The 27,459-nt window shown below is 39.4% G+C and overlaps 1 protein-coding gene across 1 annotated transcript in view; it reads left to right on the forward strand.

Annotated features, from left to right (window-relative positions):
* Positions 1 to 25,817, forward strand: part of LOC129241240 (cell adhesion molecule Dscam2-like) — a 308,387-nt gene extending 282,570 nt beyond the window's left edge. The window contains exons 16-21 of the mRNA XM_054877467.1: positions 23 to 1,339; positions 6,111 to 6,398; positions 7,201 to 7,323; positions 11,572 to 11,852; positions 22,919 to 23,048; positions 24,806 to 25,817. Of these exons, the coding sequence (XP_054733442.1) occupies positions 23 to 1,339; positions 6,111 to 6,398; positions 7,201 to 7,323; positions 11,572 to 11,852; positions 22,919 to 23,048; positions 24,806 to 25,650 (2,984 nt within the window). The 3' untranslated portion in view covers positions 25,651 to 25,817. The remainder of the gene's footprint in view (positions 1 to 22; positions 1,340 to 6,110; positions 6,399 to 7,200; positions 7,324 to 11,571; positions 11,853 to 22,918; positions 23,049 to 24,805) is intronic.
* Positions 25,818 to 27,459: the final 1,642 nt, after the last annotated feature.

A 27,459-nucleotide genomic window follows, 5' to 3' on the forward strand; every position in this document is an offset into this window, starting at 1 on the left:
ATTTTCAATTCTTTCGTGACAGTACCAAGCCGACCGCCAGAGGATATTCGCTGCGCTGCGCTGACCTCACAGTCTCTGCAAGTTTCCTGGCAACCGCCACCGATATACCACACCAACGGTCTACTACAGGGTTACAAACTAATTTTCGAACCCATTCTTGATGACTTTTCGCTTAATAAAGACGAGGTTGAATCACGGAAGACAACCGCATTAACCACAGTGCTGACAGGATTACGCAAGTACACTAACTACAGCATTCAAGTACTAGCACACACACGTATGGGTGACGGCGCGCTGTCCAACCCCCTTTACTGTCATACCGAGGAGGATGCGCCCGAAGCACCGGCAGACATGAAAGTAGTCGTTAGCTCACCACAATCTTTATATGTTTCGTGGCTGCCACCTACAGAACCAAATGGGGTCATTACAAAATACAACCTTTACACGCGCGTTGTAAATGGTCGAGAGGAGTTGAACAATGAGAAGCGTAGTCTGCCATCACAGCAGGCGCATTATGAGGCGAAAAATTTGCACCCACACATGGAATATCAATATTGGGTGACGGCTTCTACGCGTGTTGGTGAAGGCAAAAGCTCGCGTGTTGCATCTCAAATTACAACAAATCGTGTGCCTGCACGCATTGTTTCCTTCGGCGGTCCTATTGTGCGTCCATGGCGTTCAACCGTTACGTTGCCATGCACGGCGGTTGGTAAGCCGAAACGTGAATGGTATAAGGCAGACTTGCCGCTGCGACAAGGTGGTCTGCACAACTCACAGTTACTTGATTCAGGTGACTTGATTATATCAAGTTTGCTGATTTCGGATAGCGGTAACTACAGCTGCCAGGTGGACAACGGCATTGGCACAGATCGTCTCACGCACGTATTGCTAGTGCAAGTGCCACCATCGGCGCCGGTTTTGTATGTGACTAGTGCAACATCGAGCAGTATTCTAATGCACTGGAAGTGCGGATTCACTGGCAATGCACCCATCACAGGCTATACGCTCTTCTATCGTCGTGCTAACAGTAATATGGATGAGATGCTTTTATCACGTCACGCATCTAGTCACGAACTGAAGGGTTTGGTGTGTGGTAGCACTTATCAAATCCATTTGACGGCTCACAATAAGGTGGGAACTTCTCCGGCCAGCATCACTCTGCATGTGCGCACGCAAGGCCAGTCTCCCGGAATGCCATCAACTACCAGCCTGATTGCGCCCAACTCTACCTCGGTATTGGTGCGATTGCATACATGGCCGGACAATGGTTGCCCTTTGCTTTACTTCGTGCTACAATATAGGCCGGTGACAGATGAAGTAGAGCGCGATTGGATACTGGGTAAGTAAGTCAACAAAATTATAATTGCATTGGTAAGAAGAATGTGTTGGAAAGTAGGTGTAACTAAAGAAAGGTTTCCTCAATCATAAATCAGATAGAGTGGTCTCATGTAGGCGAATGCAACTCTCATAGGAAACTCTCTCCAAATGTCACGTAGGAAATCCGACGACATTATTTGAGGGTGTCAAAGCAAATTGAGTGCCAGTATGTGGGTACTAAAACAAATAATCAAGACGATGATATCACCATAATAACTTAGATACGGCTTACACTTAATCTAATAATTTTCTCTTCCTTTCAAATTAATCGAATCTAATGGATTTACGAGGGCGGTTAAATAAGTACCCATGTTTGAGAGGGCGTTTCTGAGGGAAGTTAGGGTTAACATCGTGTGCTGCCATATATCAAATGACTGCAAAACAAATTTCAGACTGATTGATAGGTTACTTAGATTTGGTAGCTATTTGAGAAAGGCGTGCTTCGTGATTTTCGCTAAGATGGAAAAAGAGCAGTAGCGTTCGGTAATTAGCCTTTTGTTTTTGGATGTGAAAAAATGCGAGGAGATAAAACAAAAGTTGGATGTTGTTTACGGAGATGTTTCGCCCGGAACGGCAATTAATATTTTAGGTGATAACTCGATGATGAAAAAATTCTCGGTCCTCTACTTACCACCTTATATGATGCAGGAGTCTACGCACAAACATATGCGGGCGACGTTGCCGGTTTGGTAACAGGCCCTTCGCTTATGAACGTCTGTAGAAAAGTGCAGAAAATTCTGGATAAGATCGAGACTTGGTGCTGTACGAAAGGGCTGTCGGCAAAACCTACCAAGACTGGTATTGCCCTCTTCACCAGAAAAAGGAAGATTGATGGACTCGTTCTGCCTAAGCTAAAAGGAGTCACAATCGAGCTATCCAAAGAAATCAAATATCTTGGAGTAAACGCCTTTGTAAGTCACACGTTGGAACAAAGACATGCAAAGCACTGGCAGCGAAAACGTGGGTCTTTCTTCTAGCAAAGTCCTAATGATAGACCTATTATCACCTATGCATCAGTGGTCCGGATGAGTGGACTCTCTCTCATTGGAGTCAGGAGGACCTTATTGAAACTACAACGCACTGCAGCAATCTGTTGTAACGGAGCTTTTCAGTCAATTTGAGGCCCAGCGTTAGATGCTCTGGTTAGACTACCACCACTTGATCTTTTCACCCAAAGAAAGGCCTTGAAGGCCATCTGCAGGATGAAAGACAATGGGAATTGGTACGGCCCCTGTCCGGCATTGAACAACAGAGTCGGCATGCTCCTTCACTCCATGCCATCAAGAGCCCAGCAAACATTGTTTTCGCATTTACCCGGATGGCCCCAGGACCGAGCACGTTTCCGATTCTGGTATCTAAATGGAATCCAGCAGGACAAAACTACATTTTGCTCTTGGAATGCACGCATCTGTGTATACTGTGTATACTGTTCAAAGAGCTTTGAGCTTTGTTGTGGAAAACAGATAAATAGGCAGATCTTTATGTGTCTGTAGCGACAGCAAAGTTGCCCTCATGACTTTAGATAGCCCTCCAAACACTTCAAGGGTACTTGAGTACTGTAAATCCAGGCTGAAATATGTCGGTAGACCAAATAGCCTGATGCTAACATGGGTCCCAGGAAACGTGGGTAACGCGGGTACCGATATCTCTGACTCTTTATCTAGGATGGGCTCTGAGGTCAACTTTTTTGCCCGGAGCCCGTTTTGCCACTCCCTTTTGCAGCCACCAAAGCCACGGTTAACAAACGCGTTACTTTAATCCACAAGCAAGCCTCGTAGGCTGAGAGAGGCTGCAGATGGACAAAACTAATGTTACTTGTCATATCCGACCGAATGTCGCAAATCCACCTGTCATTAAACAGAAGGGATTGTAGGCAGCTGGTTCGACTGATGACCGGCCACTTTCTATGGGCGAAGCACCAGGGTCACCGGAATAAAGTTAACTCAAACTATTGATTTTTAATAACATTTCAGGCTTGGCGACAGCTGGCTAGTTTCATGTTATTTATTTACTCTGTTACCATTTTTTATAGTCGTATATAGATAATGGGAGTATTTACTTCACTTATTACAGAAAATATATATTAACACTACAAAAATTGTTTTCTTTATGAAAGTTTTACCACACAACACAAAATTAATGTGAACTATTTTGCTTGCATAGTTAGGACTTAGACTGAGTTTTGCAATAAATATGTTGACATTTCTAATGAGACTCTCAATGTTAGCATTTTCTGTTGGGTTAAAAAAGATGAGTTAATCCCATACTGAGAGCCTCCTCTTTCCGACAAATTATAACAGTGGTATAGGAATTCGAGAATTTAAATTCGTGCTTTTCCATTAAGGCTCAGCGGAAATGAACTATTAAATGTAATAAATAAATATTAAATATAATAAATAAGTCTAGAAAAAATATAAGATATAGAAATTAAGAATTTCAAATTAATTTCAAATTAGATTAAGCAATTCGATTAAAAATTTCAATAAAATCAGATTTAGGCAAAGAAAAAGTTTAGCTTATGTGTTATTGATGTAAATTGCGTGTGTAGAAGGACACATCTAAAGGATTTTTCAATAAGAAACGTTATTTTGATATTCAAAGAAATTTGCTATTTTTAACACACTTTTATTAGGTCGGGTTGTATGTATGTATGTATGTAACGGAATCTTTGAGCTTAATTTTCACTGGCTTCTAAAAATCTGATCGACTTGAAATTTTGCATACCTATCAAGGACCGATGACAATGCAATAATTTGATAAAAGCTTTCCATTATCCTTATTAGGATTGCCAGGATTAATATTTTCTTTTTTTTACTGCGGGCAAAAAGTAAGATGAATTTGGTTGTAAATTGAAAAATCTTTATTTATTCTTGTAAATCAGTTTCTCAGGCTCCCTCCACGAAATAAGTTCTTCATCCCGATTACTTCTTTATCACCGCCGATAACTGCATAGCTTTAGACTCACTGTCGATAAGAAAGGAATTAAATATAACACAAATATATCGAATCATTTATTCACTGACTGCAATGATAACAATAATTTTCATTCATAATAAAAAAAAAATAGTTTCAAGAAACTAAAAAACACGCTTTTTTGTTAATCGAACTAAAAAGTAGAAAATAAAAAATAGTTTAAAAAAACTAAAAAACACGCTTTTATTGCTAATCGAACTAAAAAGTAGAAAATAAATTTTAATGACAAAGAGACCTATAATGAAGTAATAGCAAATCGAACGATCAGTCATAGTCAACTACCTCAGAACAGAATTATAACAAAAATTAAGATACAAATAGAATAATTCAAATTAGAGTTAAAAGCGTGGGATGCATTTTGCTTCACTTTCATAACCCTCTGTACATAGGTAGTTGCCAATAGAATGATTGTAATTTTTACTATATCAAGCATCCCACGCTTTTAACTCTAATTTGAATTACTCTATTTGTATTTTAATTTTTGTTATAATTCTGTTCTGAGGTAGTTGACTATGACTGATCGTTCGATTTGCTATTACTTCATTATAGGTCTCTTTGTCATTAAAATTTATTTTCTACTTTTTAGTTCGATTAGCAATAAAAGCGTTTTTTTTTAGTTTTTTTAAACTATTTTTTATTTAATAGAAATGATCGGATGTTTATTTCATTATAAAGAGGAAGATATGCCGTTAATAGTGGAAAATAACATCAGGCAAATGACCACCACTACGACGCTTACAGGACAATATCCTTTTCATGAAATTTTCCATAACCGAATTGCAAAGTGGCTGCCCTATGCCCTCGATAGCCTCACGAATTCCATCTTTGAGGTCTTGAGTCGACCCTGGGCTATTGGCGTAGACCTTCCCTTTCACGTGACCCCAAAGAAAAAAGTCACAAGGTGTTTAATCACAAGATTTCGGTGGCCAATTGTGATCATCTCTTCGAGAGATAACACAGTCCGGAAGCTTTTCCCGTAAAAGATCAATGATTTCGTTGCTTGTGTGGCACGTAGCGCCGTCTTGTTGAAAATAAACGTTGTCCAGATCAATACCATCCAATTCCGGCCATAAAAAATCGTTAATCATCTCTCGCTAGCATTTTATACATTTAAATAACACCTGTTAAGCTAAATAATTCAAACAAAAATATATGAAACTTATAATTTACTAGTTCCATTGTAGATAGTGAATGAAAGAAATGGTAACATAATTTACAGAGAAAGGATATTAGATAATACTTAGAATTTAGTTCCACAATTCATTTAGTAACCGTTTGGAGTCGAAAAATCTAAGCCAATATGATTGAAAGCGAATTAAATTCTCTGAAAATTCTAGAAATCGGAGCATAATTAGTTCTAACCATCTCTTACCAGAAAAAATCATGATTTTGTATGCTTCGCTGAGGAATATTGAAATTAATTATCTCAAGTAGCGATGGAATTTATTTAATTCCCGAAGTTTAGTTTTGAAGGCTTCCCCAAAAAATGGGTTAATATTTTAAAACCGTTTTTGTGGAGCATTACTTTCAAGTAAAATTTAACAATCAACGATGTCAGCCCTAATATATAATATACTTCACCAAATATTTTCATTAATTCAATTTTTTTTCAATAATGGCAAACGGATATACTCGGAATCAAAAAAATGTCCATGAACATAATAATAACATCCCTAATGCAATTGTATACCAACTTACTAGTAACGCTTTTAATGTTAAATATTGTTTTTGTCTTCGCTTTGCTTTCGTTTTCTCCACAGTATCGAACGCCTTAAAACCGCAACGTCGTTTCACTATTTCCGGCCTACAGCCATCAACTCTGTACCAGCTGCGCATGGAGGCGCATAATGTGGCCGGTGTTTCTCAGGCCGAATTCACATTTGTCACGCTCACCAAGGATGGAGAGCAGCCACCGCCGGATATTGTGCAGCGCGGTCAACGTGGCGCCAATGTTTTCTATGGAAACGTGAATCTATTGATACCGAGCATTGCCACGTTGTCAGGCATGATTTGCACAATTGCGCTAGTAGTCATGTGCTATCGCCATAGTGAGTATCTCCTACATTCCATATACTTTATGTTAAAAACTGCCGCCCACATAAGGGCATAAAGGGAAGAAGGCCAACCGATTCACTATGTGAATGTGAATGGCCGAGTGGGTCATTCTTTGGTACTAGCAAAAAAATGCAAAGCAAAACAAAATAAACACAATAAGCAAACCAACAAAAAAGCGAGCAAATGTGTGAATGAACTACTAACGTCTGCACGAGTACAATTGTTTGTTTGTGCACGTATGGAAGGCATGACAAAAAAAAGCGACCTCAACAACCGATTGAACGAACAAAACGACTAACTACATGAATAACCAAAAACAAAAACAAACAAAAAATCAATGAACGTAAACGCAAACGTAAATGTATGCACACAAATACGCGACTCTATTCCTGTAAGGTGCACTCACTACACACAAAGCAGTAACAGGATGAAGTACACGCATAGGATAGTGGAGCACAGCTGGTTGTAGGCCTTACACAGCCGTACTGCGTATATGTTGAGAAAATAAATTTTACGTTGTTACAACAAATTGAATTTTAATTGGCATGACGCTGAATGCTGTGCAGAAAATAACGCAATGCTCTTCCATTTATATTTGTTGGTATTGTATTGTTGTTTGTGTATTGTGCTTTGTTTTGTTTTGAAGTCCAAACGCCGCTTTCAATTCACTACGCCTTTACATATGTATGTACGTGTGTATTTGCTCGATTTATATCCAATGGATTTATATGTACACATACATGCATACGTGTATAGTTATATTGATGCCAACATTTTATTTTGTATTTGCTATAGAACAAGGAAATCGTATACAAAAGGAATCGCTGGAGAATCGTCAGAACTCGGAGGCAGCACAACGGGAACGGTATTATGCGACCATTCACAAAGTGTCGATGCAGAATAATGACAAAATTCCTGGTAAGTTATTGCTATTAGCTTTTTTGTTTTTGTTTTTGTGTTTTCAGGACTATGTGGTTTACAGAACTACATAGCTATACGTAATGGAATGGAAATAACTTGCGGTTGTAAGTCTACATTTAATGGTGCAATCCATAGAAGATGCAATTTATTTTTTAATTTAAAAAAAACTAGTTGTAATACATAGTAGCAGAATAGGTATTACGTCACAGTCGAACTCCGCCGGCATCTTTCGCTCACTGAGCTCTTTTTATTTGACAATGCGTAAAATTCACTAAATATGTAGTGGATGAACATAACTTTTGTTCTTTTTTGCGAAGTATAGCACCTATATGACCAGATATCAGATAAAAATCTTAAAGTATAATATATAATTACGGAGTAGCTAAATTCAGAGCTCAGTAAGCAGTCTATTTATTTCAGTTGCGCGTTCAGTGGAAATAATCTTATGTCATTAGATATAGCCGAGATTCGGCTCAGTGTCCACCACTGTCCATTTTCCACCCGATCATAATTGACCACGCATTTAAATCTAACAGCTATGTGCATAGAGTCAGGAACTCATCCGCAAAATTATTCGTTTATTATAAAATTAATCTAGGGTTTTCCTATAAGAGTTGTTATCCCCGTAAAAGATAAATGGTTTCGCTGTTTGTGTGGCAGGAAGCGCCATCTTGTTGAAAATAAACGTTGTCCAGATCAATACCATCCAATTTCGGCCATAAAAATTATTAACCATCTCTCGATAGCGCAATCCATTCACCGTAACTGTTGCTCCAGCTTCATTTTCGAAAAAGTAAGGTCCAATGACTCCGTCGGACCATCAACCGCACCAAACAGTCACACGTTGAGGATAGAGTGGCTTTTCAACAATAACTTTTGGATTTTCTGAGCCCCATATCCGACAATTTTTACTTGTTGACGAATCCACCGAGGTGGAAATGGGCCTCATCACTCAAAATGATTTTTCGATGGAATTCCGGATTATTTTCATGCATTTCAACGATCCAATTAGCAAAGACATGACGTTGTTGATGATTAGCCGGCTTGAGTTCTTGTGTTAATTGGACTTTATAAGCCTTAAGACCCAAATCTTTATGCAAAATACGGTGTGATGACGTTTGTGAAAGGCCTAACCCCAAAAAACGACGAGGAATGGACAAACCTTGGTTTTTTCAACGCTTTCGACTACAACAGCAATATTTTCGCCAACAGCTCGAATTTTTTCACCAATTTCTGTATTGCGGTCCGACAAGGTGCTTCACGATGACCCAAAAATGTTCGAATCTTACGAACCGTCTCTGCCAAATTTTCACCATTTTTATAGTGAATTTTATTAATTTCAGTGCGTTCTTTAAGCGTGTATCGCTCCATTTTTATTAATGGCGTAGTTTCTACTTGTCAAATATCAAAAAATGACAGCTTCAAAAGTGGCATCTACCAAAATAGTGGGTCATTCAAAATAACACCTGTTAGTAGAAAACCATTTACTAAGGATTTTGTGGTATTCCTTCAGGATTCTGGAGACATGTTGGATAGCCCAAGCTGTGAACACATTACTATATTAGGATACAATACTTTTTAGTTCCCATCATATCTTCGTAGTGATATCAAGTATATAACCGTCTACAGAGTAGATACTGATACCTTCTCCCTGGCTTCCTCCAATTTTATCACGATAATTTTTATCTTATTTTCTCGTATGAGATCTATTCTTCATCATAAGTGCCATCCACCTTAAAAATGGACCGCCTTTGATTCATTTGAACAAAGAATCTCAGCCGTAATTAGAGTCAATTCTTGAGACTCCCGTACATTGAGCTTCTTCTTGAGAACAGTATTATGTAAATGGTTGCTACAGTTCCTGAGTAATGGAATAAGTCCTCATAAACTCACATGCCGAGCCGAATCTTTGCGTAAAACCTTACAGTGGTATGATTGCTTTGAACTCCAATCCTCATCGAAATTTGGACTCTTAGGCAAACACAAACACAAAAGTAACCCCCTAGCCTGGAATTTCAAATTTTAACCTTTTAGTCAAATCAAACATTTCTTTAACCCCTCGCTTCCGTAATACTAAACCTCGGATTATGTAAAGATCTGTTTAATTCGGTACCCTCTGGAGAGGCAACGGCTGCAAATATTTCCAGGGTTAGAAGAGAAAGATTTAGTACGCCATCGGCCTGAAAGATGCCCTAATACATCATTGGGTCGATACTACTACTGATCATTGATTAAGGTACGCATATCCTAACAATTACGTGGACAGTAGATAATTTCTGCCATTATACTGAATAAATCGAAAATATCAACGCCATAGGGTGGTTCAAACGCAGGTGTATTTTTGAATCATTTATTGATATATACATAACACCTACAGCTCCTTCGCTCAAAATCATGACTGTAAGCCAGATTCATACCTTCGGGAAGCGAAATGAGTAGCTTCGAATGAGGCTCAATTCCATGTTGGTTGATTTATTAACTCATGAAATTTGCCAAGCTAAATAATTTGACTTTTACTTGCCCCAATATATTTTTTTTATTAAAAAAAAATGATTCCTTGTCAAGTAATCTTCATTAATAAAGGGTGATCAGCTTGGAGGTACCTTTTCCAATTGGGTTTTTTGACAGATCAAGCGTGACTACTCTCAAACTAAATACATAGCTTTTTTCAGTATGAATTGACATTTCATCATGGAGAGACTTACGCCTCAACAACGTTTACAAATCGAACACTTGCTTTACGAAAATCTACGCTCTGTTGAAAGTGTTTATCGCACACTTAGGCCAACTTATGGTGTACTCGTCTTATTGAATGCACTATTCGGCAAACCATCGGCAAATTCTTATTAATTTTACATTAGTGAATGATCTCGCCCGATTAGACAACGTGCAGCCCGAAGTGAACATAATATTGCTGCTGTGAATCAGGGCTTTGCCGAAGACACGGAAGGATCGGCGCCGATCTCAATAACCTGGTCTATCTTATGGGACGACTTGAGCGATTTTACGTAAAGGTCTTGGTTTGAAAGTGTATAAAATACAACTAGTCCATAATTTGAAGCCGGCCGATCTACCCAAGTGTTATAACTTCAGTCGTCGGTGATCCGCATTTTGGCACCCGAATTTTCTTCATCAATGAGGCCAATTTGTGGCTTAATAGCTTCGTCAATAAGCAAAATTGCCGTACTTGGGCTGAAGAGCAAGCTAGAGTCATTCAAAAACAGCCATTATATGGTGTAGTCTATGAGCTGGAGGACTCATCGGCCCATATTTCTTCAAAGACGAGGCTGGCGCCAATGTAGCGGTGAATGGCGAACGATATCGCGCCATGATAAACGACTTTTTGATTTGGAATTTGGAATTTGAAGCTCGTGATCTTCACAACATTTGGCCCCAACAAGACGGCGCTACTTGCCATACCACCCGTTAAACAGTGAATTTACTCCGCCGTTCTCTTGGTGAGGAATTTATCTCTTATCTCGGACCACTTAATTGGCCACCAAGATTATCACACCATTGGATTTTTATTTCTGAGCGTATATAAAGTATAACCCAGCAGATAAACCAGCTTTGATTGAGGCATTGGATCCGACATTTCTAAAGTTATTCACGATATACCGACCGAAGTCCTTCAGCGAGTCGCGAGTCATTCAAAACTGGTGTTTAGGGATGGCCAACGGATGTTTACGGCGCAGTTGAAAGGGAGTATCTTTAAAATATAAACGTCAATAAAGATTGCCCAATCCATTTGAATTTTTGTTGTTTTATTTCAATTAAAAATCCGATATCTCTGAATTGATCACCCTTTATAAAATGAAAATCATATAAACCTAGTTAGTCTCATGTTACCGGGATATGCAAATTGCTAAACATACATATGTGTGTATGTATGCATGTATGTATGCTGACCCTTTGTCAAAGTGCATTGACATTCCACTTCGCCAATGCCAATTAAATAAATCACAGCGAGCATGCTAACGACAATCGCAATGTCAACCTCCTACCGTCCGCCACCGCAAGACCAGCGCAATGTCAAAGCCATTTCCATTTCCATTTCCTTTGCAATTGTTTACTAATTAGTGCCGTTTAATGTTTGTTGTAGGTGCTGTTATAAGTACATACATAAGCACACATAGTGCACATATCAAACACGTATATATTATTGACTTAATTTTCTTCTCTTTCCATTTCTTGTTGTTTGTGTTTGGTTTTTTTTTTTATTTTTGTTTTGCTTTCCGCAAACAGAGACATCCGAGGATATTTCACCGTATGCCACATTTCAATTATCCGAGACGGGAAACATGTCACAGCCACATCATGCCGGCCCAGCTAATACGCTTTTGCATTCCTTCATGTATCACGAGCGTGCATTGACCGAGGGTTGCTCTTCACCACCACCCGCAGCGGTATTAAAACCAACCCAACACCACAACCACCACCATCACCTCAACTATCATTACAACCACAATCAACGTCCAACAAAGACAAACTATAATCATTATCAGACCTCGCCATTTCACAATATCGTGCGTTTCATTTTTTATGTGTTTTATTTTAGTTTTTAGTTTCTACGCTTTTGTTTATTTATTTCAAGTTGTACGCTTTTATAAAAAGTACTAAAAGTGCTAAAGTAAAAAATAGTTTATTGTAAAACAATTTTGTAGAGTACAACGCTTGATCAGAGTCAGAATTGTGTGGAGTATAAAAACAAGTGTGAACACACATTTTTTTCTATTTCTATAGTAATTTCTGTCTACCATACATTCCAGATTTTGACTGACTGCTTTAGATATAGACAAGATGTTAGAAGTAGAAGTAAATAAGTTAAATTAAAATATTTTTGCTTGCCTATATCCTTTAACTCACCGCATTGACGAAATGTAAAATATTTATTCAGATTTGTGGATGTGCTGAGATCAAACTTGTGTTCAAAGTTGACAGATTCAAAATGAAGTGCCCAATAAGACCAATAAATGAAATTTGCTGACCTTTTGCGAAAAGAAAGATTCTCAAAACTTAATACACCTCAAAATATAAGTATATATAGGTTAAGTTAGGTTTTTATAGCAGTCGGCTTAGAGTACTGAACCATGTAGGTCCGTTGTGGTACCACTGTGTAACACGGAAACCTTACTCTTAATTTTCATGGAACCGGTTAGACTTTCTTATGATAGGTTTTACCCAAACCGAATAGCTCCGTAAAAGAGTCAAAATGGTATTTTCCTAACAACCGTGCTCTACTCCTAGCTAAGGCTGAAGAATTACAAAGGAAGTGTGTTCTAATGTTTCTCGTCCTCGTTTCTACAACTTCTGCAGTATTCAGGAGAAAATACACCTAGTCTAGAAGAGATCCTACCTAACAGCCAATGCCCAGCGAAACAAGCCACGACCTTCGAGATATTCTCTCTTGAGAGGTTTCGCAATTCTCCCGATCTTCACTTATTTATTTCTTGCCAAATTGGCTTGGTTTTAACACAAGTATTTTTTTCTCTAAATGACGCAAGTATTTTCTCTCTCTCTTTTCGCCTCTTGGAGAATATTATTTTTTATCCTTAATTTGCTAATTGCCATGGGAATTCTAATATTGCCTTTGTTTTCAAGCAGTGAAAGATTAGTAACCTTTCTGGCTCGTTCATCGGCCTAGCAATTTCCTTCAATATCTCTGTGTCCCAGAGCCCATAAGAGTCTTACCTTAAAGACGGCGATAATATAATTTAGAGTTGCCAGGCATTCCTGAGCCACCTTTGAGTATATCTGCCTCCATTAATTTGATGATCGCCTGGCTGTCCCAGAAGATATTTATCCTTACCTCCCTTACAGCTAAGAATTCCGCCTGGTAGAAGCTACAGTAGTCCGGAAGTCGAACAGATAATTCTAAGCCTAATTGTTTTGAAAAAATTCCATATCCTGCTTTATTTTCTAGCTTGAATACATCCTTGTACAAATTTATTTCCCCTCTTCTCCATGGTCTTTGAGGCCACTCTCTTCTTGACGGGATGTTAGTCTTGAAGAGCCCATCGGAGTTGGGTTTAGGGAAAGAGTAGTCGATTTCTTTATTATAACAACTTTGTAGTATAAAAGCGTGGCCGGACCGGTGGGTCTTCCATAGCGTCATACTATTAAGCCAAAGCGCTGAAGCCATGTGGCCATGTGTTTCCTACCAGAGTTAGAGCAGGCAAGTTGACTAGCACTTCGAGCGCTTTATTAGGGGAGGTCCTTAAAGCACCGGTGATGCATAAAGACGCAGTTCTTTCGACCTTGCATAGCAGTTTCGTATATCTTGTAATTCGAGTTGATGGCCACCACACAAGTATTCGATAAAGTAAAAAAGATCGAACTACCGAAGTGTAAAGTCAGTGTGTGATACGAGTTGTTAATCCCCATTTGATTCCGACCGCTTTTTTGCATTTATTCAATGCAATGTTGGTCATTTGCACCCTGTTCTCAATATTAGATTTCCACGTAAATTTCCTGTCAAATATGAGTTATAAGTATTTAACATTCTCTAACAAAGAATTCTCCACATCCTTGAAAATTACTGGAGAAACTGTGAGCAATCTATGTTCCTTGTAAAGAGAATTAGGGCAGTTTTACCGGGGCTTATTCCAAGTCCCCTACTCTCCGTCTAGTAACTAAACGTGGTCATGTACATATAACTTTACGGAATTAAAAATGCTATAAAAAAGAAACTACTAAATATTTTTTCAAACTGTTTTTTTTATTTTGAAGTACAATCCTTCCGGTTAATGATGGAACACAACTTCATTCATATGGCTGCCTCGGCTAGCCATGCACCATCCCATACGATAATGCGATTTTCGAAGACAGTGCGCAAAAGATTGATCGTAGCATTCGCAAGTGGCAAGTAGCGCCACCTTGTTGGAACCAAATGCCACCAATCTCCTCCTCTTCAATTTCTCGGAACAAAAATTCTCTCCATTGACGGTTACGGCCTCTCCTCGCAAAGTAACGCACATACGCTTCATTCGGTGCTTTTCTTCTTCCCATTGCCGTACGTAATTTTCGTACACATTCTGCAACATTACCATGATTTTCAAAGTAATGTCGCAATATTTCCCAGCGTTTCTTTGAGCGTATACACAACCATTTTCGTTCAGCGGAAGAATAAAACTAATTTTCTGTCAAATCAGATGACAGCTAAGTGTTACCATTTTTCAAATAATACCTAGTTCACATCCGTAACGATAGATGGCGGGCCCTGTATAAATATATATATTATTGGGTCTTACTATACACCCGCTTTTGGCTGAACTTGGCCTCCTTCCATTTGTGGTCTGCATCTTGATGTTAATCTCCTGAAACATTCTGGAAATATATATTATATATAAATGCAGATTAAAAAAAAATGTGGAAAAAATGTTCAAAATTACCATCAGAATTTCAAACAAGGCCGTAATAAATTTCAAAGGATGTTAATCACATTGATTGGCCAGTTTGCACACTCATTCGCACTTTTTACTGTAACGCTCGCATATTTTACTTTAAAATCCTAATATTGCGTCTCAGGATTTTGAAGCACTGTTCACAAAGATCTATAATTGTCCGGGTACAGAGTTCAATTGACTCAGTAATTGTAAATAAAAACTTCTTCTTCTGTCACATATCCTCTTCTCAATCGATTAATTGGGACTTGTTTGAAGCCGTAATGGAAACGTCTGATTTTCACAATAAAATAATACTGGGAGGTCCAAATATACGATACTTTTTATATTCATAGCTCTTTTTACAGCACTATGCCGAGCTCTGACTGCTAAAGCCAAAAATGTGTAATTGAATCCAATGTGGACTTAGTCATCAAGAATTGCTACTAAACAATGCATTATCCTGACGAGCCGCTTCGCTAACGTTTCTTAGTTTGGGCCTTTGAGCAGCTCTAATTCGGTACGAGTTTAGAAGAAATTGCCTCTCGTTTTTCGGCACAATCTTTGGTCTCAGCGGAAGGACGGATTGTCACACAGCCCACCAAACAATCAATCCTTTAATTTCATTATTCGTGTTGTCAACTGCTTTGGCAATGTCAAATGGCCAACACTGAGTTGCAATTTGTTACTGTTAGACTTTTTATGATACAAAATATGATAGAAAACCTGAAATCGATTATTATGTGGTTCTTAAAATGGGGGAAAATCTGTCAACATTGCCTTATTGGGATGAGAAGATATCCTTCTGCTGAGCTAGTTGAGACAGGCATGTCAATACCATGTGTACCATGAGAGTTAGACCTATTTGAGCATTATAATTAAGCCTTGATATACTGTAATATATCCTTCTTGATACTTTAATTTTTACAAGAAACTGCCCAAATGGTGCACGCAACACAAAAAATAACGCCAACTTTATTTTTATTAAGCGCCGTTTTATTGTAGATGCAATAATGAATAATTTACTGGACTGTAGCTATTTTGGTTGGAGTTTGTATCTATTTTTATTTTTTTGTTTATTATTTGTTTAATATTTATTCATCGTGCTGAACTCCTTTCTTAGTAATTTCTAAATTTGATGTTCATTTTTAGGGTATTCAAAAAACATTGTGTGGATTTGAAATTTAGGGAAAGCTTGTGATAGTTGATCTAACCTAATTGAGGTCTTCTAAATTTAATGACGACCCGTATTTTGTCAGATTTACTGCACTTTCGAGAAAACGGTTCTTAAAAGTTTGCTTAATTTTTGCATGGGAAAGGATGAATTAAATTCTTTGTTGCTAAACTGGTTTGGCATATCTTAAAAACATTAAAAATTAATAAAAAATTATTATAAAATTTCGTTTCTCTTTTGTCGGAAAATTAAAAAAATATCACCACACGATAACATCGTATCTGAATAATTAGTTGTATGGAAGCTATATATTTTGGTAAATCGATCCCTTTGTGATAAAGAAAATAGTATTAAATTATATATTCTTACCTGCTTAACAGGAGGAGGTACGACGCAAAATCACATATCTAAACAAGCGGTTATAGTGAACCGATTTGGAAGATTTTCAGAAGTAGTTAAGTGAAAATGTTGGCTAGGTCATGTCGTCCGAATGGATACAATCGCTCCGGCTCTAAAAGTATACGATACGGTACCAGCTGGTGGTAACAGAGGAAGAGGAAGACCTCCTTTGCGTTGGAAAGACCAGGTGGAGAAGGACTTGGCTTCAGTTGGTGTGTCCAATTGGCGCCGATTAGCACGAGAAAGAAACGACTGGCGCGCTTTGTTAAACTCGGCCAAAATCACGTAAGCGGTTATCGCGCCAATTAAGAAGAAGAACAACAAGAAGTTAAGGGAATATCAAAGTGCACTCATATCAAAATTTTAGTAGGTTAGGTTAGGTTAGGTGAAGTGGCTGTCCTACGACGCACCTAGGCCAGTTAGAGGCCCCTTGTGATACCACCGGAACTGTCCTATCCTACTCAACTTGGTCCTCTCTAAACCATTGTGTGGCCTTTAAAAAGCTAGCTATGCTAGATAGTTTGAGATTTGCAACCTCTGCAATGCTGTCCAGAAAAGGGGAACCGAGCAATCTCCACCGCCTACTACACAGAGCCATGCACCCGCATAGTAGATGTTCGATTGTCTCTACCTCCTCTATATCTTGACAGCTTCTACAGTAGTCATTAGCTGGTGCCCCTAATCTACTGGCATGTCTTCCTATTAGACAGTGCCCAGATAGGACACCTACTACAATCCTTAGATCCCTCCTGCCTAACTTAAGTAGACTCTTAGTGCGACCCATGTTCCATTCGGGCCACGCTAGCCTACTTATAGCGCAGGTGTTTAACTGCCTCCAGTTGGAGTTAGCAGCACTGATGGTGTATCTGTCTATCACAAGTTTACATGTTGCCAAGGGCATAGGTATGTCAAGCCTGTCCTGACTAATTTGGAGCGAGGAGCCTAATCTAGCTAACTCATCTGCCTTACAGTTGCCTGTAATGTTACTGTGTCCCGGCACCCAGAGTAGATTGATAGAAAAGTACTGTGCAAGTGTTGTTAATAATTTGTAACACTCCTTTACTGTCTTAGACGAGTGTTTGCTTGATAGAAGCGATTTCAGAGCTGCCTGACTATCGGAATAAATGAAGATATCTCTAACAGTGACTACGCTTTTATTTAGCATTAAAAGGCTTTCTGAGATTGCCAGGATTTCGGCCTGGAATACGCTACAATGATCAGGCAAGCGAAAGGATAAATTGGCGAAAATAGTTTCCGAATAAACACCACCTCCCACTTGATCATTGAGTTTTGAGCCGTCCGTATATATACTAACCCCGTTTTCGTTGTTTGTTAACCCATTCACCCAGTCCTCTCTGGATGGAAAATGGACTGTATAAGGCCTGTCTAGGTATGTATTCACCGAGTCACAAAAGTCGGTGGTATTAGGAATACCTGGAAACATCCCAAGTATGCGCGAGTGTCCCCAATTGTTTGTCTTGAGCATCGATGATTCCCTCAATCTTAGAGCCGTTTTGGCGGCCAGTTGTCTACAATATAGGTCAATTGGTAGTAGATGCAACATAACGCTTAGAGCCGAAGTTGGCGTTGTTTTGAGCGCCCCAGTAATACTGAGGCTTGCCGCCCTCTGAATACTATCTAGGTGCTTAATGGAAGTTTTCTTATCAAGGGATGGCCACCAGACCAGGACTCCGTAGGTCATAATTGGTCTGACAATGGCCGTATATAGCCAGTGAACTATTTTGGGAGCTAATCCCCATTTTAAGCCTACAGTTCTCTTACAGGAATAAAGCGCCGTAGCAGCCTTCTTTATTCTTTCCTGAACATTCAGCTTCCATGAAAGTTTCCTGTCGAGGGTTAAACCTAAGTACCTGGCCTTTTCACCGACCAGCAAAAGAGTTCCGTTGAGTGTCGGAGGCCGACAGTCGGGAATTTTATATTTCCTTGTAAACAACACTAGTTCTGTTTTGGCCGCATTCAGGCTCAAACCACATGTTTTGGCCCAAGTATCCACATATTTTAAGGTTCTTTGCATTAGACTGCAGAGGGTGTCTGGAAACTTCCCCCTTATTAATATAGCAACATCGTCCGCGTAGGCCACAACCTTAATTCTCCTCTCCTCCAGATCCAACAACAACTTGTTCATAGCTAGATTCCACAGAAGAGGAGAAAGTACCCCGCCTTGAGGAGTACCTCTACAGACAGATCTGCGCATCACCGAAGAGCCCAACGTCGAATTCACGAACCTGCTCGTAAGCAACTGCTCAATGAAATTCACAAAGGTTTCGGAAATGCGCAGGTCTGACAGCGTGTTCGTTATGACCTTAGGCAGGATATTGTTAAAAGCTCCTTCGATATCTAAAAAGGCTGCCAGTGAATAATCTTTAACTTCAAATGAGCTTTCAATTGATGTGACCAGTGAGTTTAGGGCCGTCTCTGTAGATTTTCCTTTACAGTAGGCATGTTGGGATTGGGACATACGTGATTGGGGTATGCTGTTCCTGATAACCGAGTCAATCAGCTTTTCTAATGTTTTCAGTAGAAAAGATGATAGACTAATCGGTCTGAAGTCCTTAGGTTTGGTATGCGAGCTTCTACCTGCCTTCGGGATAAAGATGACCTTAACCTCCCTCCATGCTGAGGGAATGTGATTTAACTGAAGAGTACTTTTGAAAATGGTAACTAACCACCTTGTGATATGAGCCAGGGGCTGCTGAAGTTGTGCCGGTATTATCCCATCAGGGCCTGGCGATTTATACGGCTTAAAATTTGCTATAGCCCAAGTAATATTAGTTCCATTGATTATGTCTGAGATATCTGAGCTGATCTCGAATTCTGATACTCTGGGGTTGCAAGTTCGGGTAGGACCCGAGTTATAGACTTCAGAGCTCCCCGGAAAGTGGGTATCTAGTAGTAAACTTAGCGACTCCTTGGTAGAAGTCGTCCAGCCGTTGTCTGGCTTCTGTAAAAAGCCAATAGATGTCGTTGATCTAGCCAAGACCTTTCTTAAGCGAGAAGCTTCCGCTGTAGTTTCTATATCCTCACAGAACGACCTCCACGAAGATCTTTTTGCTTTCCTCAACTCTTTTTTATAGACTTTGAGTTGCTCATAATAGAAGTCCCAATCGTCTTCCAAATTAGAGTATTTCGCCTTATTGAATAGTGTTCTACATACACTCTTATGAAGGCTAAGTTCTGAGGACCACCATGGGGGTTTTGTCTTCCCCTTGTGCCTGACAAGAGGGCAAGACTTATTTAGCGCTTTACAACATGTTCCGGTAAACAAATTGACTAGCTTGTCTAATTCTTCCTCGTTTTCTGGATAATAAGGGGGAATTTCGGGAAGATTTCTCTCCAACTCGTAATTATACATCTGCCAGTTGGTCCTCCTGTAGTTCCTAAATCTAGTAGGTTGAGGGATTTCTTCTTCTAATATTAATTCAATATAGCGATGGTCTGAGAAGGAGTGCTTCTCTAATACTCTCCATTGAACCACCTTATGTATTAAACAATCTGAGACTAGGGTGATGTCAAGAACTTCCTGACGATTCCTGATTATAAAAGTAGGATCGTTCCCACGATTACATAACAGCAATTTAGTACATAAAATGTAATTGAAAAGTAACTCACCACGTTCGTTGATATCCGAGCTTCCCCATACAGAGTGGTGTGCATTCACGTCACCACCCAGTATAAGTCTGCTTTTGGAGGCTTCGCTGTCCGTTGTCAAATCCACCAACAGTTGTGGTGGTACGGGTTCTTCGTGGGCCAAGTACATCGACGCCATACGAAATTCGATGTCACCTGCTTCCCAGCTTACCGTCGTGAAGTCTTCATTGCTATATTTTGGGATTAAGAAAACGTTAAGTTTAGATTTAGCTAATACGCATGTCCTACTTTTACCTGCACAGCTGGCAGCATAAAGCTTATAGTGCGGAGCCCTCAATCCGCATATGCGCCCTTGTCTCACCCATGGCTCCTGAATGAGGACAATGTCAGGATTTTCTACCGCCATTAGTTCAACAAGGGCTGCTGTAGCTGCTTTACTGTGGTGCAGATTTATTTGAAGGAGCCTCATAGGTTACGTCTGCGTCTACCTCACCCAGGAGCTCTTTCTCCGACAACAGGTTAGCAAAGTCTTCTGTCAAATCCGCCCCAGAAGAAGCGTGTCCAATACTGTCGACATCGCCTATTGACTCCTTTTCGTGCACGTCCATCTCGCTAGACGACTCTTCATCATCAGCAAGCTGGCCTAACGTGTCGCTTCTGTATGTCCTGATTTTAATCTTACAGAAGCCATAATTGATTTCGCCATCGCTCTTCGCCAATGGCTCTAGTGAGTCCTCAGTCAGCAGTAACATTACTTGCATAGTGGCTCTTTTCGACTCCACCTCGGTGGTTGACTTCTCCTCAAAGGACTTGACAAATTTCCATTTGTCAGCTGGAAGATTAGGATTGCATGCTCTTAGCAGCTGCATGATATCCTCAGGCTCTGATGGAGTAGTTGGTAACCAAGCTCTTGCCCTTGGACGAGACGGAATTTCCTTCTTCTCGACCACCGCCAGCTTGGCACCGGGATATACTTCACCAACTTTAGAGATGGCAATCCTGTAAAGCTGCACCGACCTTTCGTCGTCGCAAGCAACTATCTTTATTTGCCCCTGATACCACCCTGCATCTGTACAGGAAGGAGGAGGCCCAGGGTTGCTGGTCATAACCTCCATCGCTACTTTCGTCAGCGCAGCATTCACCCATTTCCACTGGTTCTTGGGGATTTTTCCTTCAGGGTCGTTTTCGTCTACAACGCCTATTATGATGCGGTTTTTTGCAACCTCCGCAAAAGACTTGTGTGGCGTGACATTATGCACCCTCATTTTCTTTGCCTGCGAGCTGTCCCCCTCGGCTGACCTCTGACGCTTAGATATGTCCGGATGCACCGGACGCTCAATCTGGAAATTGGGTAGTACCTCCTTCGCCCACGCGATCGCTTCTTGCAACTCCTTAGTGAGTTCTTCCCCAGCTGGTGGCGTTGAGTGAACTCTAGTGAGTAACCTGGCCGCATTGCGCCTTTCCTGGTACCCAGCTTTTGACGGGTCGGAAATTTTTATTGTAGGCCATTTCTGGACCTGAGAACTGCTTTTAGCGCTGACTGAGGTCGCAGTCACCTCATCTTGGCGACCAACTTTCGGTTGTCGCAACAGTTGCTTGTTTGGCTGGACCAAATTACCAGCCGTAGATTTGTTAGCCACCGAATTTTGACTAGGCTTGGCCTCAGTCGCAATTGGGGCTGAAGAGAGGCTCGTCAAGGACGCTGCCCTTTTTGCAGAGCTGGAAGCTCCTTCCGGTCCTTTAGCGGAGGAACCGGTCTCCATGGAATTTTTGTTTTTAAGTTTGCCAATATTCATTTTTGGACCCACGAGTGTTGGAGAAGGAGAAGTCCGCCTACGCATAGCTCCAGGTACGTAGGTAAGGCTAGCTATTACGGAGGGCGCCAGGTATCCGTAAGCTCCGTTTGCGACTGAGTTATTTTTGAAAAGGGCCCCCAGCCTGACAGATCCTCGGCACGGGTCGCATTACACCTTGATCCAGCCCTTTACCCCCGACCATGCTAAAGATACTCCGAATGATGTTGTACTATTGAGGAGTAGCGAACACCAAACTTTGTATATTTAGCTTAGCTAGGTACCTCCTATTTCAGGACTACTGTGGTACCTATTACCAGCCGGCACCCTCTGGGCGGGTTCAGTGGAGGATTTTTGCCAGCCAAAAATTTTAGTAACATTGCCCTAAAACTGATGGAGTAATTTACAAAAAGTTAAAATATGTATAAGCAAATTTTCAACCTTTGTCTCGAAAACTGGAGCGAATTTGACAAAACGTAGGACACGATGAACTCATAAGGCGCCAATTAAGTACGATCGATTATTAAAACTTAATAAAAAAAACAACAAAAAATGTTCAAGATATGAGCGGAATGAAATTATATTGGCTTCATTTATAATAATTTTTTTCATTATTCATTGAAATAGCTTTTGTCAAATTTAAAGTAAAGATTTTAATTGCATTTAATTCACTTAGGAATAAAAGATTTTTGGAGCACCTTATAAATGGAGCAAAACTACTCAATTTTTTTTAAATAATGAGCCCCAAAACAGAAATACGACGTAAGTAAATATTTGAAAAATAAGTTGTGCCACGCCCAATTTTCAGTAAATGCGACTACTAAAATGCACAAACTTCGTACACCTGTAGCTCCCACCTCATTTATAGCCGACACAAATATCATTAAAATCGGATAAATACGCCCATTTTGTGCACGTGTATATAAACTTCGGTCCGGACTAAATTAACTACTTCTTTAAAATATTTTGTTTTAGTCTCATCTAAAGATAATTTTTATTACCGTTTCATATTTATGTTACTATTAGTATCTCCTACATGTATTGGACCATTTTTTTTTCTTTTAAATCTTTGTTTTGTAAAATGCTAATCCTTCATCCTCGCTCGCTTCTCGCTCATACCAAACAGCACTACAGGACACATTTTAATTGACTTTTGTACTTTTTCCCTTTGTTTTTCTTTTCATGCGATTTCGCACGTACTTTGCCATTCCTATTGATGCCGGTGGTGTAATTAGTCTTCCAAGAATCGCCGCCGCCATTCGCGTAAAACCGAACCAGAGAGTGAAGAATCCGAATCAGATCAGGATCAATTGACATCAAGCCGCACGGAGTCATCCAATCAACATGAGGGGAAAATTAAACATAGTAAGTGTTGTTGATGTTTTCGTTTTCCACTCAAAAAACCCCGCTGGCACAATCAATTTGTTGGCATGAGATTTTACATAACAGTACTATATTATAGAGAAAACATATTTTATACACATACATATGTACATGCATATGTGTGAACTGAATGAATTGTGATGAGCTCGTAGATAGAATTTTTTAAAATATAAAATCGGATAATGAAGAAGCGAACATATTACTTGTATATGGAACTTAACTTAACTCTCCGCAGCATTTTTTACCTAATATTTTCTTTACTCAGAAAGTGGATTTCATAACAAGAAAGTAATTGAGGTTATAGCTCATACCTACAGAGCTTTACTGTAATTTACGCTCTTTTTTAAATACGAAAAGTTTCAAGAAATGGTTGATGCATTACAGCACGTTAGCTCGCTCACATCCAGAGCGGAGCTATCCCAATTTTGTCGGCCAAACAGAAAATGTTAAGTTAACAGTAACAGCTGCTTTAGCAAAGTAGACATATAATATTTATTTGAAAGATACTTGCAATGCAGTCAAAGCCGAAACTTATTAATGCATACTAAAATTACAAAGATAAATGCTGAAAAACATACAAAAAATTTGGAAATCATCCTCATAACCGTCTTCACATAAGAATACAGACAACTCCATTGAGTTCAAACTTGGAATTTAAACAATAATCAACTGTTTGAGTTACTTTAATTCGAAAAAAGAGGTTTATGAAATTCTTGGCAGATGAGTTTGAAAGTTTACGCTTCCATTAGATAGACTGTATATAGCTAAAATAATTAACCGTTTATTGACTGACTCTTTAAAATAAATTCAGATGCATAAAAATACGTATTAAATTTTATGGAATGAGCTCATCACAGTTTTTTATCGACACGCGCAACAGAGTTCCCATTTCAAAAACTAAAGTACCATTTACAAAGTTAGACTACAAACACTTTTCAAAACTCAATCATAAATAGTTATCCATTTTCTTTGTAGTGCGTTTCATTACTAATTTCAGATCGTAGTTGTACCCTTCCGAACCAATGTTTTACCCTTTCCGCAAGAAGAATGTGTTGTCATTTCGAAAATTCAAATTTCACTGAAACTTAAAAACAGCAAATAATTGTAATATTTGATGTGCGAAAAAATGATATTTTCATATTTTCTGTATTCTTTTCACAGACTCTAAAAAAATTCAACATTTTCTAAATCACAACATATCGAAAACATATCTGTAGTACCAAATGCTGGCAAACGGCCTTTTAAAGTATATGTAACAAAATATGTACAACTACTACATAGAAAATTGAGCGTAGAAACAGGACATCAAAGAGACAAAAACAATATCATAATGAACTCAACTGAGCTTCTGCATTTGTTTTTCAACTATTATACAGATTTACAGACACAGTTATTATGTAGTTTATATGCAATCACAGTGAGACGGTGTTTGCCAGAAGTGCCAGTGCCAGTACCAAGCATTTATACAAAAATATATCCATCTACATGTGTACATAAATATATACTAGTTTATATGAACAACAACCAATCAGCCAATCAATCTCAGTCAACAATCATTTGGGCACAATGAACAAACAAGTAAACAATTCCCGAAAACCAATATGAATGCATAGAATTAATCTCTGTATATACACATACACATACATACATACTCGTATATGCAATCAGTTTTAAGTAACAGTGTTTCAGTTGTGAAATGAGTGTGAAATAAAAATGTGAACCTTCCTCCCACCCTGCAGGTATCATCTACCATGGAGCACAATCAAGCACATCCTCAGATCTCTCACCAATGTCCGAGCAAAAATCATTGCCACGCCGCGGTCGCTCAAGGTACCATCATCAACAATATCAGTTTTCCACAAATACAACACCGCGCCATCATAACAGTAGCAAAAATAACAACATGAACACCACATCTGCAAATAACTCGACAAAGATACTATCACCACGCGGTGTTTGTGGTAGTGCTGGTGGTGGTGGTGGTATTGGCAGTATAGGTGGTAGTGGTAGTGGTGGTGGTGGTGGTAATCTAAAATCAATTTCAAGCACATTCAAATCACAAGACTCCATACAATGCCATATACCCACGCTGGTGAAGTCACCATCTGTAACACAACAACAACATCAGCAACAACTACAAAAACATCATCAACTACAAAAAACCAATGTCACCACCAATGCAACCACAAATAGTTTAAATAGTACTAACAGTAGTAGTTGTAGTAGTAGCATCACCACCTCCAATAAAAACAAACTATCACAGCAACAACCCATATTGATAACCCCAAAAATAGCACATCATCCACAACATCACAATTTGATCAGCGCTTCACACCCCACACATCAACTTAATCAACCTGATTCAACCACAGACCTTCTAGACAGTAGTTGTAACAATCCCATTGCATCAGTAGGTCCCGTTACTTGCATGCCATCATCACAATTCCGACCCATACCCCATAAAACGGTACCCGCTTCGGTGGCAAATGCCAATGTGAGCGGCGAAAGTGGTGGTACCATACTTAATCCATCCACCGCACCCTTGTCGTCGAAATTCTTTTCAGCCACAACACTACCTAAATAGGATACGGCCAACGGGGGTAGTCTGGATCTCGACGGGGGGAGCCTTATGAGCAGTCTGGGCTATGATAGTGAAATATCGTGCACCTATATGGACCCTATAGATCAAACATGAGATTAGTGGATGGAGGGATTGGAGGGAGGTGAACTAAAAGTGGAATTGTATTAAACGGAATATGGATGTCTGTCAAATATGGTAGATATGACGTAGATAGATATTATTTTGCTATGCGTGGTGGGGTATTTTTTGAAGTGGAAAAAATATGAATATTTTAAGTGAAAAAGCGTTGGTATTTTTGTATTTGTTATTTTTTTTATATATATTATTTATATTATTTTTTAGGTATAATACATATATCTACATATATTGTGTGTGATTGAGTATACAGGGTCATCGCGTTAAGGCCGAAAACATGTTGAGAAGGATGGAGCAGTGTCATTAGGCCTAAACCAGCTATATTTTGAGTGTATTTCTTCTTGATTGATAGCAAATATAAATGGAGAGGTGCGATAATACAGTGGCTTTGTTCCAAGAAATGGTTCCAATAGATAATTTAGTAGTACCGCTACCAAAAAGAAAATAAGAGTTTATGACACTGCCACAGTTTTTCGGCCTTTTATAAGTGGATATGTTTTTCAGCAGGACTCCACAACTGCTCATGAGGCAAGGAAGACACAGCCTGTGTTCAATAGCTACCTTCGCTAACATTGGGTGTCAGATTTGTGGCCGCCTTCAAACACGGTCTGCCATCCCTTTGATAACTTATTACGTATGGGGTGTAGTTGAAGTAAAGGTTAACGAAAGTCCTCACTTGCACCACTATGAATGCTCCAATGATCGTTTATTATAGTAACGATGATCACAATGGGAAAAGAAGTGTTGGAACGTGCAAATAGGCACTTCAGATACCACGTGAGCAATGTATTACAACTAACGAAGGTTACAATAAATGCTTAATTTCCAACAGATAAGCGGGTACTCGCATTATGCCAAGGTGCGTGGAAATATATGGAATTATTTTCGGGTACATATTCATGAGTTTTATTTTTTAAGTTCAATATTCCGGATTCACCTCGATGACTCTGTATGTTGTTAACATATAAGAAGGAGGGTTGCAGTGGTTGCATGCCCAAGCATGATAGGTAACCAGATTTAGCTAATCTGCTATGGTGAAAAACAAATTGTGCGAACAACTTCGGCTGCCAAGTACGCCAGGACGTGGCGCACACGCACTCATCGCACACGTACTCACACACTCGTGTAATCAGTCGTTGTTCAGATAGCAATGAAGTGGTGCGGCTATTGACAGTGTTGATTTTTTTCTTATATCACCAACAAAATCTCAATTATTTCTGTCACGACCCTGATGACATCAGGCAGTCAACTCATACTTTTCAATTCGCTGAGAGTCAGCAACGGTCTGATCTTGTCCACCCCTTCTGAATTACTGTCCCAAGCTTTACTGGTGGGAGTTAGATTCTTTTTGTTAATTTATCTCCGCCACAATCAGATTGAAAACATTTGTATGAGTATATAAAAGTACAATAATCACTATTGTTATATCACCGATTTAGCTCTTATTTGAAATACGTACAGTATACTAAAATGCTAATCATCATAGTACCTCAGCCGGACCCAGTTCCCTTATTAAACTCAGATTAGATCTTGGTTGGATTGAGCATGTGTGCTGTTCTTCTGGCTGCAGTTGGCCGAGATGTCTCAACCTTCTCCGCCTTATAGCGCTGTATTCAAAGAGGCTTTGCGATGGTCGTATGTAAGAAAGTACTAAATTCGGCCCACTCATATTTTAAT

The sequence above is a fragment of the Anastrepha obliqua genome, chromosome 3 (assembly GCF_027943255.1).
Source record: "Anastrepha obliqua isolate idAnaObli1 chromosome 3, idAnaObli1_1.0, whole genome shotgun sequence".
Taxonomy (NCBI): Eukaryota; Metazoa; Arthropoda; class Insecta; order Diptera; family Tephritidae; genus Anastrepha; species Anastrepha obliqua.